This window comes from Hipposideros armiger, unplaced genomic scaffold, assembly GCF_001890085.2.
Source record: "Hipposideros armiger isolate ML-2016 unplaced genomic scaffold, ASM189008v1 scaffold_350, whole genome shotgun sequence".
Classification (NCBI taxonomy): Eukaryota; Metazoa; Chordata; class Mammalia; order Chiroptera; family Hipposideridae; genus Hipposideros; species Hipposideros armiger.
The window spans coordinates 1,276,633-1,292,412 of NW_017731700.1; the positions used below are offsets into that span (position 1 = coordinate 1,276,633).

A 15,780-nucleotide genomic window follows, 5' to 3' on the forward strand; every position below is an offset into this window, starting at 1 on the left:
GTTAGTAAAATTACATAGGTTTCATGTATACAATTCTATAATACATCATCTATACGTTACATTGTGTGCTCACCACCCAGAGTCAGTTCTCCTTCGATCACCATGAATTTGGTTGGATCTTGAGAGTATTATGCTAAATGAAATAAGTCAGACAGAAAAAGTTGAGAACCATATAACTTCACTCATATGTGGGATATAAAACTGAAAGCAGCAAAGGAATAAGACAAACAAAGAAATGAAAACTCATAGACACAAACAACAGTTTAGTGGTTACTAGAGGGGAAGGAGAATGGGGTGGTAGAAGAGGGGAAAGGGGGTCAAAAGGTAAGCTTTTGAAATTGAAAGTCATAAAAGGTATTACAAGTGAATAGTTTTGTGTTCATACATGCATATTCAGTTGTCTTCATTTATTATAATATTATATCCTTATAGAAAACTGTGAAGATTTTTGGTCACATCGCTGGATTCACGTTGCTGACGGGACTTCAGAACAACCATTTATAATAGAACTGTTTTCTACATCTCAGCCAGAAATCTTTGAAAATATTTGCCCAAGTACTTAGTTCCAATATTTTTATCTTTATTTTTGGAAGTGTGGGCATTAACTTAAAAATGGTAAACTTAATTATGGAATGTCAGGATATTGAGGTAGCAAATTTGTGCAGTCTGATAGCATGTTTAAATTTTTCTTTATTAATATTATATTTGGTACTGCAGATGTTAACCACCTTCTGGTTTTCTATTCAGATTTAATTTGGGATTGAAACTAGTTTTTCAGAAAACAGGTGCTTTTATCAATGCTCATTATTAACATTTCAGACATAAAAGTTTAAGAGTCAGTGAAACTAAAACATAGGCTGTCAATACCCTTTGTATACACTTGGAAACTGACTAGGTAGACCCCCATTAAAGACAATGAAGACTTTACTAATGTAGAATTAATTGGTAGAAGTTTAGCAGGCTTTGTAATTAAATACTGATAATGACAAGTATGATTCCATTTTAATATTAAATTAACATTAGGGTGGTGGTGTTATACCAGCTCGTCAGTATTTTACTTACTTTGGTGTTGGCTTTTTCCCCTTATATTCAGTCAGATATATAGGTATTTTTTCAACTAATTTTATTTATTTGAAAACAGTTTAGGTATGCCTTGTTATACATTTTAATGACTTAGTCTTCAGATCTATTATAAGAAAAAAAAGTAGATGTAGTACTTTTAACAACTTCAGTAAATTTTCCTTCTTTCAATTTGTAGCATAAAGCTATTTTGGATATGGTGTGCTATTTTACTATTTTCCAAATAATTATATGAATAACATACCAATTGTTAAATGCTTGTCAACATTGGGGAAACTCCCAATTCTTGACTATATGCAATTTTTTAAAAAATCAGCAACATAGTAGAAATTGTAGACATCAGGAGACCTGGAGACCATATACAAGGCTGTTCTTCTATCCCTTTATTCTCTGTTGCAAAACAGTATTATGCAACATTCAGATATTAGCTCATTAGATTCCACCCTTCTATTTGTGAGATTCATTTTTTTAAATATATATAAATAGAACTAAACCTCACCCTAGCTATTGGGGGAGAGGGCAGAAAGAGAGGTTTAGCCAAAACCAAGGACTGGTATTCCAAGGTGAATGAAGCTATAACCTCTCATATAACTTCTCAAAGGGCATAAATGATTGGTAGAGATGATATCTAAGGTAATAATTCCATTACCTTATTTTAGATGGGTTTTATGGCTGTTTCCCTCTCTTTGTAGCCACTTTAAACAACAAACTGACACAAGTTTTGGATAATGATTTTTCACAGAAATGTTGCCGAGCATGCATGTTCTATTTCTTATGATAATGTGAAATGTAAATTTCTAAGATAGGTTTATGTGGACTTTGATGAGATTTTCTTTAATATAATAGTTGAAAGCAATCACAATTTATGTTCATCTTTTGACCAAGAGTAAAGGAAAAATAAACATTAAATGACTGGTGAGTACTTAAGGGGACTTCAGGCCTATGAAGGGGAACACGACCAGAGGTCTTCTGGAATAATACCAGAATCTTTTGGTAGTAGGGCATAAACTTTTAAGGTAAGTGAAGAGCTAAGGGAAACTAATATTGAGTGTTTACTGTGTACCAGATGCTCATACATGTTATCTCATTTTGTACTCCCAGTTACCTTTTAAAGAGTTGATGTTTTTACAAATTTACAGATGAGGAAACAAAGGTCCAGAAGGATTAAATAATTCCCTAGGTGTCAAACAGCTAGGAAGTGTTAGATCTGAATGTCTGAGTTTTAACAGTCATGAAATTAAAATTAGAGATTTTGTAATATTCCTATATTGACATTTTTAACCATGAATACTCACATTATTTTTACAGTTTTTGAAGTAAAGGAGAAGCGATATCAATTTACAGAATTATTCTTAGTCATTTGGATAGATTTCCTTTTTTTCATTGCTAAAAATAAAGATCTAGTAAATATGAGAGGTAGAAAATGAATTTGTAGTTATTATCATGCTCTAGGGAAACATTTATTTTTAAATGAGAACCTACTGTTATTGTGAGATTACAGATATTTACATTTATTTCTTCATTTCCTAGTTTGTAAGACCATAACTATTTTTGGCATGTAATGAGTTAAAATTTTTAAGAATTTTTGAATTAATTTTTCCAAATAACCTGATAGATAATTAAAAAAGGATAGCTCTTGAAAGTAGTTGAAGTCTGACGACATTATAATCTTATTTTCAGGGATTCTTTTTAGTCTATCAAGTTGGTTAGCAAAGTGAACAGAAAAGAACAGGTGATATAAGCTCTGTTGTTGAGGCTTAAAATCTAATTAAGATCAACACATGTAAAACACTTGCATAAACAAATTCAAAGTAATACTGTATAGCCCTATCTGGTGGAAGGAGTCAGAGTAATTCAGGGATCAGTGATAGATTGGGTTAATGCGTGAAAACATCATGTAGAAACTAAGCTCCTTTCTCTGTAGGAAATAACTGTTCACATTCAGTGGTGCACCCCATTAGAAAGACTCTTGCACCCTTCAACTGTGCAACAAGCAGTGACTTCGGTTAGGTGCAGCTATTGTACTTTCTTTTTTTTTTTCTAAAGGAAAAATAAGTGTTAGATCCTTTATCCAAAGGAAAGGGTAAGTGTTAGATCCTTGTTGTTCAAAGTGTGGTCAGGGGCCTGGCAGCATTAGTATCACCTAGGAGCTTATTAGAAATGGAGAATCTCAAACTCCACCCTAAAATTACTGAATCTTAATTTGCATTTTAACAATTGTCCTAGGTTATTCCTATGTTTATTAAAGTTTGAGGATCACTGTGCTAGATCCTGATCTTGGTATGTCCTCTTTGAAATGCAGAAATAATTTCATAATTGTTTTCATTTTCTACAGTGACATATTTCATGTGCACACAGTTGAAAGTTGTCAGAAATGATACTCAAGTACCTAAACTGCTTTACCTCACCACTACAAATGAGAGTCGCGTGTTTATTACTGGTGAGCAATTTCTTTGTATATACTTTATTGGAAATGTAGTATATTTTCTCTTCATTAAATTAACTTTTATATTACAACATTCAACCACAAGATCACTTTATTTGACCTCCTTTATCACGATAATAATGTTTTCACAACGAATATTTAGCCTATGAAATTTATTGCTTCTAGATTATTTACTATTGAAGCAATAATTTTGTGACGTACTGGAGAATTATGTTTATATCCTTTGGCTAGCTTTATTCCTGCTTGATGTAAGGTAGATAATCATAAATTGCTTGATTGAAAACTGTAAGGGCCTATATCACAATATGGATTCAATTAATAATATTTTAAGTACTAAATAAAACAAAAATGTGTATCAAATTTTTGCCCTGGAATCTCACATTTTACTTATATAGTAAGAAGAAAAGAGTCTCACTACTTGTCTCTAAGTACATTGTTTTTCCCTATTGCCTTTGATAATGGATGTGAAAACAATAAAGATACAAGTTTCCAGATGAGTGAGGGAATGGTGTGAAATGATGTGTTTTCTAGAATGCTACCATATAGGTAATTAGGAAATTTGTCAAAAGAAGAGTCCTATGATGTGTATAACACACATCTTTGTCGATACCTCATTTTATAAATACTAATAATACCAGATATAAATATATATTAATAACATGAGATGCAAATATCACTTTTAAGTATGTTTTAAGAACATGAATTTAAATGTTGAGCTATAATGATAGGCAATTTAGTTCATACATGATGCCATACCTTCAAGATAATACATGATTTAAAAATCAATTAAAAAAAATGCCAACCATTTGGATAGTTAGAAAAATTCCACATTATTAGTTGGTTTTTTTTAAGGCTTTTTAGTATCCTGTAGACAGCTATAGTTTAGTCCACTTAAACTCTAATATGTCTGATTTTGCTCTTGACTTAAGATTTGTTTACTCTCTTTGATAATTTTTATATGCATATTAAGTATAATTATTTGCGACATAGAGACTGTCTTTTCTTGGTGACATAAGAAACTTTTAATATTAAACTGTTTTTATACAAATGTCCATGCAGTTTATTACAGTGAGTTTTTTTTTCTTTCTTTTTTTTTTCTTTTTTGCACTTTAACCTTCTTGCAAAGAGGTCATAGAGGTCAGCTGTGTGCCAATGATACCAGGGTAAAAAATTTTATTCAGTGGATTAAAACAAAGACTGAATCTGGGGAAGTGAAGAATTCTGTTATTGGTGGATATTACCCCTATCCACCAGTGCCAGAGACATTTTCGAAGTATAGAAGTTCTCTTAAAGGTACTAATGTAATTGCTAATTTTTAATAATATGTTTGTATGCTATGTGTATGGTATGTGTTATATCAGTTAGTCATCTTTATTCTTTTATTTTAGGGGAGTGAGTCAAAGTGTAGCAACACTTACTGATAATAATTGTGTCTTTTTGAGGACCTAAAATACATGTCATACCTCCTAAAGGTTAATATTTTTATTTTATTAGACTAGAAGAAGAGAAAGAACATGGACAATGACTAACTAGAAATAATGTCTTGATTTGATATCATTGAGATCCAGTCTGACCTTAGTAGAGTTCAACTTCTATGACATTACATAGAGCAATTAAAGATATCAATGGGGACCCTGGAAATCTGATATCAAGATACTGAAAACTGTATTATGCTGCTCTTGTAGAGTGATATATATTGAATATAACACAATTGAGTGCTACCTTTAAATAAAAATGACACCAAAATAAACAAGATACAGAATAAGTACTGATAAGAGACCTAAAATTAATTTATTTTAGTACAGTTAAGATATGACAGCTGAAAACTTTAACATAGGTATATTCTTTATAAAAAGCCATGGGATAATTGCATGGTTTTTGGGGGAAAAAAGAGAAACTTGGAAATACTGACCTGTCATCACCTAAATATTAACATCCTCTTGTACTTTATAGTGCCATCAATATGTAGTATATATTTAAAAATATTAAAATGCGTGTTTTTATGCAGTGGTTTGGCAACACTTTATAGTCTGAAATATGATATATAAATTACATTCGGTATGCAAAATTTCTGTTTCAAATTAAAATTCCAGGCTAGAAGACTGTATCACAGTTTAACTGATAAATATGTTTTGCCTATTTTACAGAAATTACGTAGGGGTATGCCAAATATAAACATAAAGTCTTGCAAATTTATGTTATGTAGCAAGTTTATAATTTCATATTGTGAAATTACATTGCAAATCTAATTCTTATTTTTATCATTTCAGTTCTTTAAACTTACAATTTTCTTGGAATTACTCTTTTGCAGTTGAGCCGCTCTTGACAGCTATAAGTGAAGTGAGGAAGGAGATTGAAGACTTGCAGTATAGGGAACAAAAGCGCATTGCAATTCAGGGGATAATTACCGTTATAAAGTATATCCCCCATAGCAGTGCAACTGAAAGTACCTCAGCATCAGAAACACTTCGGGTATGGTGCCAGAGTTAATAGTATATCTCTGAAAGCACTGTGATCATAATTACGATTGGTACCTTGTTCATTGTATTCTTTTTTTAAACATTATTTTTTTTTGTTTTTAATACAAAAGCATGCCAAAAAAACAAAAACAAAACTGTTAGACCATACCCCTTTCCCAGCCTAAGAGAAAAAAAATCATTATTGTTTTCTATTTGTTTCCTTTTTCCGTCATTTATTTTGGAGCAGGCTGGGCTGAAGGTCCCAACCTCTGATAAGCCCTCAAAACTCGGTATCTTGTTTTTGCTTTCTGCATAGTTTGAGCCTATCATGATTATCATTTTTTAAATTCCCAGGTGGAATATATGATTACAAGCATACCTTGGAGGTATTGCAGGTTTGGTTCCAGACCACTGCAATAAAGCAAATATTGCAGTAAAGCAAATCACATGACTTTTTTGGTTTCCCAGTGCATTTAAAAGTTATATTTGCACCATATTATAGACTATTAAGTGTGCAATAGCATGATGTCTAAAAAGCAATGCACATAACTTAATTAAAAAATAATTTATTGCTAAAAAATTCTAACCATCATCTGAGGCAGCTGGGAAAATGGTGCTGATAGAATTGTTGCTCAACACAGATTGCCACAAACATTTAATTTGTAAAAAAATTCAATATCTGCTAAGCACAATAAAGCGAGACACATGAAATGAGGTATGCCCGTATATTCTATTACTACCTTTTGTCAAGACCAAAATTGTAGGAACACTTCCACAGGAAGTTTTTTCCTCTATCTCTGGCATGGCAGTCTTACCCAGGTTCTGTAAGAGTTAGCAATGACTCTTGTAAAATACATGCTCTAGTAGAAGATGCTACTTCTGAAATCTAGGCACAATCAAGACAAATAAGTTAATTTTTGCCATGAGTTTATCTTTTAAAAATTATTTCTAGGATTACTATCCATGTGGAAATATGCATCTAATCCAACCTTTAAGCTATACTAATATAAGAAGAATTTTTATCTTCCTTTTAAAAATAATAGCAGATGGATTTGGATAAATCATCTTTATAAAAGCAGTGTTATGGTTATAACATTTTATCACAACTCTTAAGATTATGAAAAATGGATAAACTAAAATTGTAGACTTTTAAGAGAAAAATAATTTTTATGAATAAGCTTAAAATGTTTTCTCTAATTTTTTGGTTTTAGAATGGTAACCGACCAACAGCATCCCAGGCAGCTGAAAGAGAAAGTCAAAGTCAGGAAGTAAATGGTAAACAGCACCAAGATGATGGTTCTATGAGTTCTCAGTGTTCTCAAACTAAAAATACAAGTTTGAGCCCTGCCAAGAAAAAAAGGATTGTGCAGGTGCAATATACCAAAATGTAAGTTATTTGTATTAATTCTGTGCATAGCACATTATGTTTTTTTGGGTTTGTTTCTACCCTGTAAAATGAGCGATTTTACTAGAAGCCATTTTAGTTTTCTAGGGCTGCCGAAATCTGAGATCAGGGTATCTGCAGGATGAGTTCCTAATGAGAGCTGTAATGTGCATGGTGTGATGAAGAAAATATGGTGAATGTTTAAATTAAAATTATGTATTACAGTAAAAGACACATTACCATTAATCCCCCTCAAAATACTCCCCTTCGCTTCGAACACACTTATCTCAACATTCTTGCCACTTTCTGAAGCAGTTCTGAAAGTCCTCTTTCGTGAGTCTTCAGTTGCATTGTCATGTCTTCCTCGAAGTCCTGAATCATTTTGACTCTGAGGAAGAGCCAGAAGTTGCACGGTGCCAGATCCCGTGAATAAGGTGTATGAGGACACACTGTAATGTTTTTATTTGACAGAAATTGCTGTACCAGAAGCGATGTGTGACATGGAGCATTGTCATGATGGAGGACGATTTACAACACACGTTAAAACACACCTTCTCTCAACTGTAGCTCACACCCACCCGACTGACTGCACTGAACAAGTTGAAACTTGTCACACACTGTGACTAAGGTTCGATGTGCCACTTCCTCATATTAAAGATCCCTACTTTTCCACTGGATGGCACCCGGCAGCAGCATTCACTATATTTTGTGATCACACCAGAAAGGGTCCGTGTCACACATCGCTCCTGGTACGGCAATTTCTGTCAAAAACATTAAGGTATTGGGCCGGCCGAGTGGCGCGATGGTTAAGAACTGGCTTGGGACGCCAGAGGGCCCCAGTTCGGATCCCACATATGAGGGCCAGTGACACCGCCCTCCACAGCTTAGATGCTGAACAACAGCTCAACCTGGAGCTGGGCTGCCATGAGTCTCCGGCAACGGCGTAGGCTGCAGCCCCTGCTGCAGTGGGTTGCCATGGGCTACCGTGTGTAGCCAGCAGCCACCGTGAGCAGCCGTCCAGAAGCCGGCGACTGATCTGCCTCGCCCGGGAAGAGCGCAATGATGGTGCCACCTTGGGCCAGTGAAGCAACGTCCTCCACAACTAGACTGAAGAACAAAAGGACAGCAACTTGTCTGTTCCCCTTCCCCAATTCCCCAGTGCTGTTCCCATCCCCTAATTCCCCAATAAAAAATCTTTAAAAAAAACATTAAGGTATGTCCTCATCGACCTTATTCACCAGATCTAGCACTGTGCAACTTCTGGCTCTTCTCCAGAGTAAAAATGATGATGAAAAGTAAATGTTTTGTATCGATTTGGACATCGAGGCAGCCACGACAGCACAACTGAAGACACTCATGAAACAGCACTTCTATAACTGCTTCAGAAATTATTCTGAAGGGGGTATTTTGAGGGGAATTAATGGCAACGTGTCTTTTACTATAATATATTTTCTTATTTAAACGTTCACCATATTGTTTGATCACACCTCATAGAATCTGTTCCATGCCTCTCCCCTGGTTTCTGGTGGTTTACTGGCAACCTTTGACATTTCTTAGCTTACTGAAGCATTATCCCAATCTCTGCCTTCATCTTCACATGGCTTTCTCCCTGTTGGCACATCTGTGTCCAAATTTCCCCTTTGTGTAAGGACACCAGCCATATTGGATTAGGGATCCACTCTGGAATGCTGGTCTACTCCAGTCTTACCTTATCTTAACCAATTACATCTTCAGTGACCTTATTTACAAATAAGGTCACATTCTGAGGATCCCTGAAGATATAATTGCTTACATATTGGTAGTCATATTGATATTTGGTGGGGACATAATTCAACGCATAACAATCTGTCCTCTCTCCCTTAAAGGTTCATTTGTTTCTCATATGCAAAATACATTCACCCTATCACACCATCCCCAAAATTTTTAACCCACACCAACATCAACTCTAAGACCAAAATGTCATCTAAATATCATCTAAATCATGTATGAATGAGATGCAGGGTGATTCATTCTGGGGCAAAATTATTTTCCATGTCTGATCCTGTGAAACTAGACTCGTTATCTGTCTAAAATGCAATGGCAGGATAGGCATTACAAAAGGGAGAAATTGGAAGGAAAAAAGGGATCATGGGTCACAAGTAAATCTGAAACCTAGCAGGGCCAATTCCATTTGATTTGAAGATTTCAAAATTATCCTTTCTGGCATGATACTATGTCCTCTGGGCCCACCAGGATGACAGCCCCATCACTGTGGCACTGAGTGGTGGCCCTGCCTTCTGGAACTGAGGAAAGGGCCACACCCTCTGGATCATTCTTACATTTTTTGAAGGATAATATATGATCACAGCTGAATATCTCTGTTGGCTCATTTAATTTCTTCATTCCATCCCACCTATGTCCCTTCCAGCCTAAGCTAGTAGCATGCCTACTGAAATGGTTGATTAGATCCACAATTCATAAACCTAATCTCTTGGGCAAATGGTTGTCCAGCAACATCCATGGTGTTTTCTCCAGAGCAAACTTTCTCATTTTTTGCAATATGAATAGGTTGAGAATTTCCCAAGTATTGAAGATCTGGTTTCTTTTTTCTTAATAATTTTGTTTTAAACTCTCTCATATTTTACTATAAGCAGCAAGGAGTACCTTCAACACATTGGTTAGAAGTTCAGCTAAATATGTAAGTTCATTGCATACAAGTTTCACATTCCATCCAACAGAACAGAATTCAGCCAAGTCCTCTGCTACTTTATATCAAGGATCACCTTCCATCCAGTTTCCAAAAGCACATTCTTCATTTCTGTCTGAGACCTCACCAGAAGCACCTTTTACAGTAATATTTCTAGCAATATTCTTTTCATGACAATATGTGTATTCTCTAAGACAACAGAAGCTTTGTCAAAGCTTTCTTCTTTTCTTTCTGAGCCCTCAACAGATTCTCCTTCAAAATCCATATTTCTACCAATATTTTCTTCAAGGCAATCGAGGTTTTTTTCTATCATGCATCTCAAAACTCTTTCAGCCACTACCCACCATATGCATCTTTATATTCTCTACTTTCAGCCCTCGCATCCCTTTCTGTCCTCAGTTATCCTTCTATACATTTTATCTTTTCATTTTTTTAATCTCTCTGTTTTCAGTTTTTTCAGTTGATACCCATAGACATTGTATACTCCACTTCTGTCATTTAGCACCTTTAAGACATTTAAGTCATACAAATGAATGATTACATATTCCAGTAAAAATCTCCTAAGGCACTTTTCAAAATTCTGTACAATATAATGGTGCTCCTAGAGTTTGAAAAACTGTTTTTTCTAATTTATTTCAGATAAAAAAATTATAATCACATGTATTAAAAAGTACAAACATGCTGTTTAAGGATCTCAAAATACATATAATTTAACTATTTTTATTAGTTACATTTCTCCCAGAGTTGATTTTTTTCAGTTTCCTAATTTCTAGAAATACCATATTTTCAATAATTGAAAAAAAATTAAAACTACAACTATAAAATATGTTTTCATTTGCTGGAGTTCTATAATTAAATAGATGAATTCTTCCTTCATGAAAGCTACTTCTTTTTAGTTTATTAATAACTCACTAGTAAAATGAAGAATACTACTCTTATAAGAGACACATCTATTGATAAAATAAGTTGAGCAATATTATGTGGCATTCTACAATATGACACTTCTGTTTTATTTTATGGTTTTAGTTTTGGAATACAATGATAGAAAAAACTCACCACAGAAGTATGCTAAAAGCCCATAAGATGGAAATCTTTCTTTATGAAAGCAGGTTTCTTCTCAGCTTCAAAATAAGATGCTTCCTTTTTTCTCCATTCATTTCAGTTCAATGAACAGTGAGCAGATATTATGTGGAGATACAAAAATAAATAAAGTCTATACTTTCGTAGTGATTATAGAAGAATCGGGTGGAAGAGACAAACTGATAAACCTGGAATTTCAGTACAGTGTGCTGAATGCTGATAGAAGTTTAGTCCTGGTGCTATGAGAGCATATACAAGAAGCAGTGTGAGCCTTGACTAGAGATCAAGGGTGGCTTCTTATAGGAAATGATGCCTGAGTGAAATAACCAGGCAAAGGAAAGTGGGTATAGCATTGTTCTGCTCAGAAAGAAAAGCTTGAAGATTTGAAGTAGCATGAGGCTTATAAAAAAACTCTGGAATGAGGGTGAAAAGTTAGGCCAGATAGTTTTTCTAGTTTTCCAGAATATTTGAATAAAGCAAACATGAAAATAAGCTATTGAACTAATTTTTAAATTCCTATCATAGAGAATAAAATACGTGCAACACGTGTGCGAGAGTGTGTGTGTGTGTGTGTATCTATCTATATCTATATATCTATAGCTATATATCTATATCTATAGATATATCTATATAGCTAGATATATATGTCTTTAGCTGATATTTAATAAAGTTGAGTACTTCCTTTGTGGAATACTACTTAAAAGAATATTTAAAACTATTGCAATATTTGAATTATGTATAGATAATTGTTCATAATTTGAAAGTATTTTTCTTAAATGTTTAATGCATCACTTTAAGAAACTAAACATATATATTTTCTAAATTTATTAGATTAGAATAAATTCTGAATTGTAGCAATTCATTTCTTTTGTTCAATTTAGTATATCTCCTTTTTATAACTATTGGTTATCCTTCTTTTTTTTCATCTTTTGTAGAATTCCTGTACGTCGGCCAGAAACTTCTGTACAAACAGAAGGAAATAAACCAGACATGCCAAGCATTTCCCACCGTATGTTGCTTTAATTATTATTCGTAGTAGTATTAATGAAATCTTCATGGAATGCTGTTACATACAGATTATTGTTTGATTCTACTTTTTTTTGTGTCATGCCTGCCACTAGCATAATATAAGTATTTCAAATAGATGTATAGCTACCTATGTTTGTTGCTGGTTTTAATTTATATTAGCTTAGGTACTTGTCAAAAATACTGGTCCCAACTTTAGAGTAATATTGTGGTATCACCAAAGTGAAAGTAAACATAAACAAACTTATACTTATTAATTTGTTTCTTTGGTAGCATATTCCTTCAAGTGTACTATTTTTTTTAATTAAAGTTCATTGGGGTGACAATTGTTAGTGAAGTTGCACAGGTTTCAGGTGTACAATTCTGTAGTACATCATCTGTATATCACATTGTGTGTTCATCACCCAGACTCAGTTCTCCTTCTATCACCATGTATTTCATCCCATTTACCCTCATCTACCACCACCCCTCCCCCTTTACCCTCTAGTAACCACTAAACTATGGTCTGTGTCTATGAGTTTTTGTTTGTTTCTTTGTTTGTCTTGTTCATTTGTTGCTTTCAGTTTTATATCCCACATATCAGTGAAATCATATGGTTCTTGACTTTTTCTGTCTGACTTATTTCACTTAGCATAATAATCTCAAGATCCATTCATGTTGTCACGAATGGCACTATTTCATCTTTTCTTATGGCAGTGTAGTATTCCATTGTGTATATGCACCACATCTTTTTTATCCAACCATCTATCAAAGAACACTTTGGCAGTTTCCATGTCTTGGCCACCGTAAATAAAGCTGCAATGAATATTGAAATACATATATCTTTATGGATAAATGTTTTCAGATTTTGGGGTATATATCCAGGATAATTAAATAGAAAGTTTCATTTTAATTTGACAGTACATACAGGCAAAGCTTAGAATATAGTAATAGTTCTTTTCTTTGCTAAATGGTTGATTGGTTTGAATTTAGGGGTCATTTAATAAAGCAAATTAATTCTGGTAGGGTATCCTTAGAGTTTTTTGGTTTAAATCAGATTTGTAAGGGGTCATCTCTCTATACTAGACTTTTTAGTACTGTGTGTCCTTTTTGCTTTTTGAGTTATTCTTATTTTGGGATTGACCACTAGTCATTCTGGCAGATTAAGAACCCACAAAAGTATCTGCAGTCTACAACTCCCCCCCAAAAAAATGTAGAAAATAACGGTGGAATGATTATAATATAAATATGTAACCAAATTTAAAACAAGAATGAACAATACTTATCAGCCAGAAACCAACTAATTTAAATTTAGTAGTGAGTAGGAATTAAACTGAAACTACTAATGGGTATATCAGAACCAGATAGAAGCCTAAATAATTATAGGCTGAAGTATAATAATGACATGGATACGAGAGTCCAGACCACAGGTCTCCTTGCCTGTGAAGTAGAACTAATATAAATTTGGAAGGTTGTGGAGAGCCAGAGAAATTAGCACCATCAACGTGGGAAAGTATCAAAAAGCTTACTGTATCCGCTGGGCAATGGGTAGGGAAATGTCACGTGAGAGAATTTGGAATCCCAGGACTACAGTATAGAAGTGTGGTCACAGTTCAAACGACTGTAAAATGGTGAGGTCACTTAGCTAAAGAATTAACTCCAAATTTAAAAAAAAAGTTAAACGAGGAGAAACCATAAGTCAGGAACAGATCAATATGAAAAACAACTAACATATTGGAATACCAGGACTGTGTTATATATACGAGGTGTGATTGAAAAATACAGTGGATGTTTAAATTAAAAAAAAGATTATCAGAGCAAAAGACACATTGCCATTCATCCCCCTCAAAATACTCCCCCTCATTTGGACACACTTATCCCATCGTTCTTGTCACCTTCTGAAGCAGTTCTGGAAGTCCTCTTTTGTGAGTGTCTTTACTTCATCCTCCCTGATGACAATGCTTCATGTCACGCATCGCTTCTGGTACAGTCATTTCTGTCAAATAAAAACATTGTGGTGTGTCACCATCCACTTATTCACTGGATCTGGCACCATGTGACTTCTGACTCTTCCCCAAAGTCAAAATGACCATGAAAGGGAAACTGCTGTACCAATTTATATGCCCACCAGCAGTGTATGAGGGTTCCTTTTTCTCCACAGCCTCTCCAACACTTGTTGTTATTTGTCTTGATGATAGGCATTCTAACAGGTGTGAGGTGATATATCATTGTGTTTTTGATTAGCATTTTCCTAATAACTAGTGAATTTGAGCATTTTTTTCATATACCGTGTTTCCCCAAAAATAAGATCGAGTCATATTAATTTTTGCTCCAACAATCTACATTTATTCATTTATTCATGTACAAAAATCTACATTTATTCCAACAGTCATGTCTGGCTGACGATCTTAACTGGGGCTTATTTTCCGGTTAGGTCTTATTTTGGGGAAAACATGGTATCTGTTGGTTGTTTGTATGTCTTTTGGGGAGAAGTGTCTGTTCAGGTTCTCTACCTGTTTTTTAAATCGATTGTTTCTTTTTTTCTTGTTGAGTTGTACAAGTTCTTTATATGTTTTTGATATTAGCCCCTTATTGCAGAAGCTGTTTGCAAATATCGTCTCCCATTCACTTGGTTACCTCTTTGTTTTGTTGCTATTATAGTTTCTTTTGTTGTGCAGAAGCTTTTTAGTTTGATAGAATCTCATTTACTTATTTTTGTTTTTACTTCCCTTCTCTTTGAGGTCAAATTCATAAAATCCTGTTCAAACCTAAGGTCCATAAGTTTAGTACCTATGTTTTCTTCTATGCAATTTATTGTTTGAGGACTTATGTTTAGGTCTTTGGTACATTTTGAGTTAATTTTGGTATATGGTGACACATAGCAGTCTAGTTTCATTCTTTTGCATGTGGCGTTGCAATTTTCCCAGCACCATTCATTGAAGAGCCTTTCTTTTTTCCATTGTATGTTTTTGGCTCCTTTGTCAAAAATGACCTGTCCATATGTATTCAGGTTTGTTTCTGGGTTGTCAGTTCTATTCCGTTGGTCTGTGTGTCTCTTTTTCTGCCAATACCATGCTGATTATTGTTACCCTGTAGTACAAATGTAAGTCAGGGAGTGTGATGCCTCCAGCCTTGTTCTTTTTTCTTAGGATTGCTTGACTATTTGGAGTCTTTTTTGATTCTATACAAATCTGATGATTTTTGTTCTATTTCTTTAAAAAATGTCATTGGAATTTCAACGGGGATTACATTAAATCTGTATTGCTTTGGGTAATATGGCCATTTTAACTATGCAGATTATTTCAATTCATGAACATGGAATATCTTGCCATTGCTTTGTGTCATCTTCAATTTCTTTTAAGAATGTCATATTTTTCAGTGTATAGGTCCTGCACATGATTTCTTAAGTTTATTGCTAGGTATTTTATTATTTCTGTTCCAATGGCAAAAGGATTTTTTTTTCATTTCTGTTTCTGAAATTTCATTGTTAGTATATAGGAATGCAATGGATTTTTTGTACATTGATTTTGTGGCCGGCAACTTTACTGTATTCTTTTATTGTTTCTAATAGTTTGTGGTGGCATCTTTAGGGTGTTCTACATAAAAGAATCATGTCATCTGCAAAAAGTGACAGTTTAAC

The 15,780-nt window shown here is 34.0% G+C and overlaps 1 protein-coding gene across 1 annotated transcript in view; it reads left to right on the plus strand.

The window, feature by feature from the left end:
* The window catches only part of RADX (RPA1 related single stranded DNA binding protein, X-linked), a 68,143-nt gene that overhangs the window by 23,680 nt on the left and 28,683 nt on the right, over positions 1-15,780 (plus strand). The window contains exons 6-11 of the mRNA XM_019661489.1: positions 433-555; positions 3,416-3,520; positions 4,655-4,819; positions 5,838-5,998; positions 7,197-7,372; positions 12,071-12,144. Of these exons, the coding sequence (XP_019517034.1) occupies positions 433-555; positions 3,416-3,520; positions 4,655-4,819; positions 5,838-5,998; positions 7,197-7,372; positions 12,071-12,144 (804 nt within the window). The remainder of the gene's footprint in view (positions 1-432; positions 556-3,415; positions 3,521-4,654; positions 4,820-5,837; positions 5,999-7,196; positions 7,373-12,070; positions 12,145-15,780) is intronic.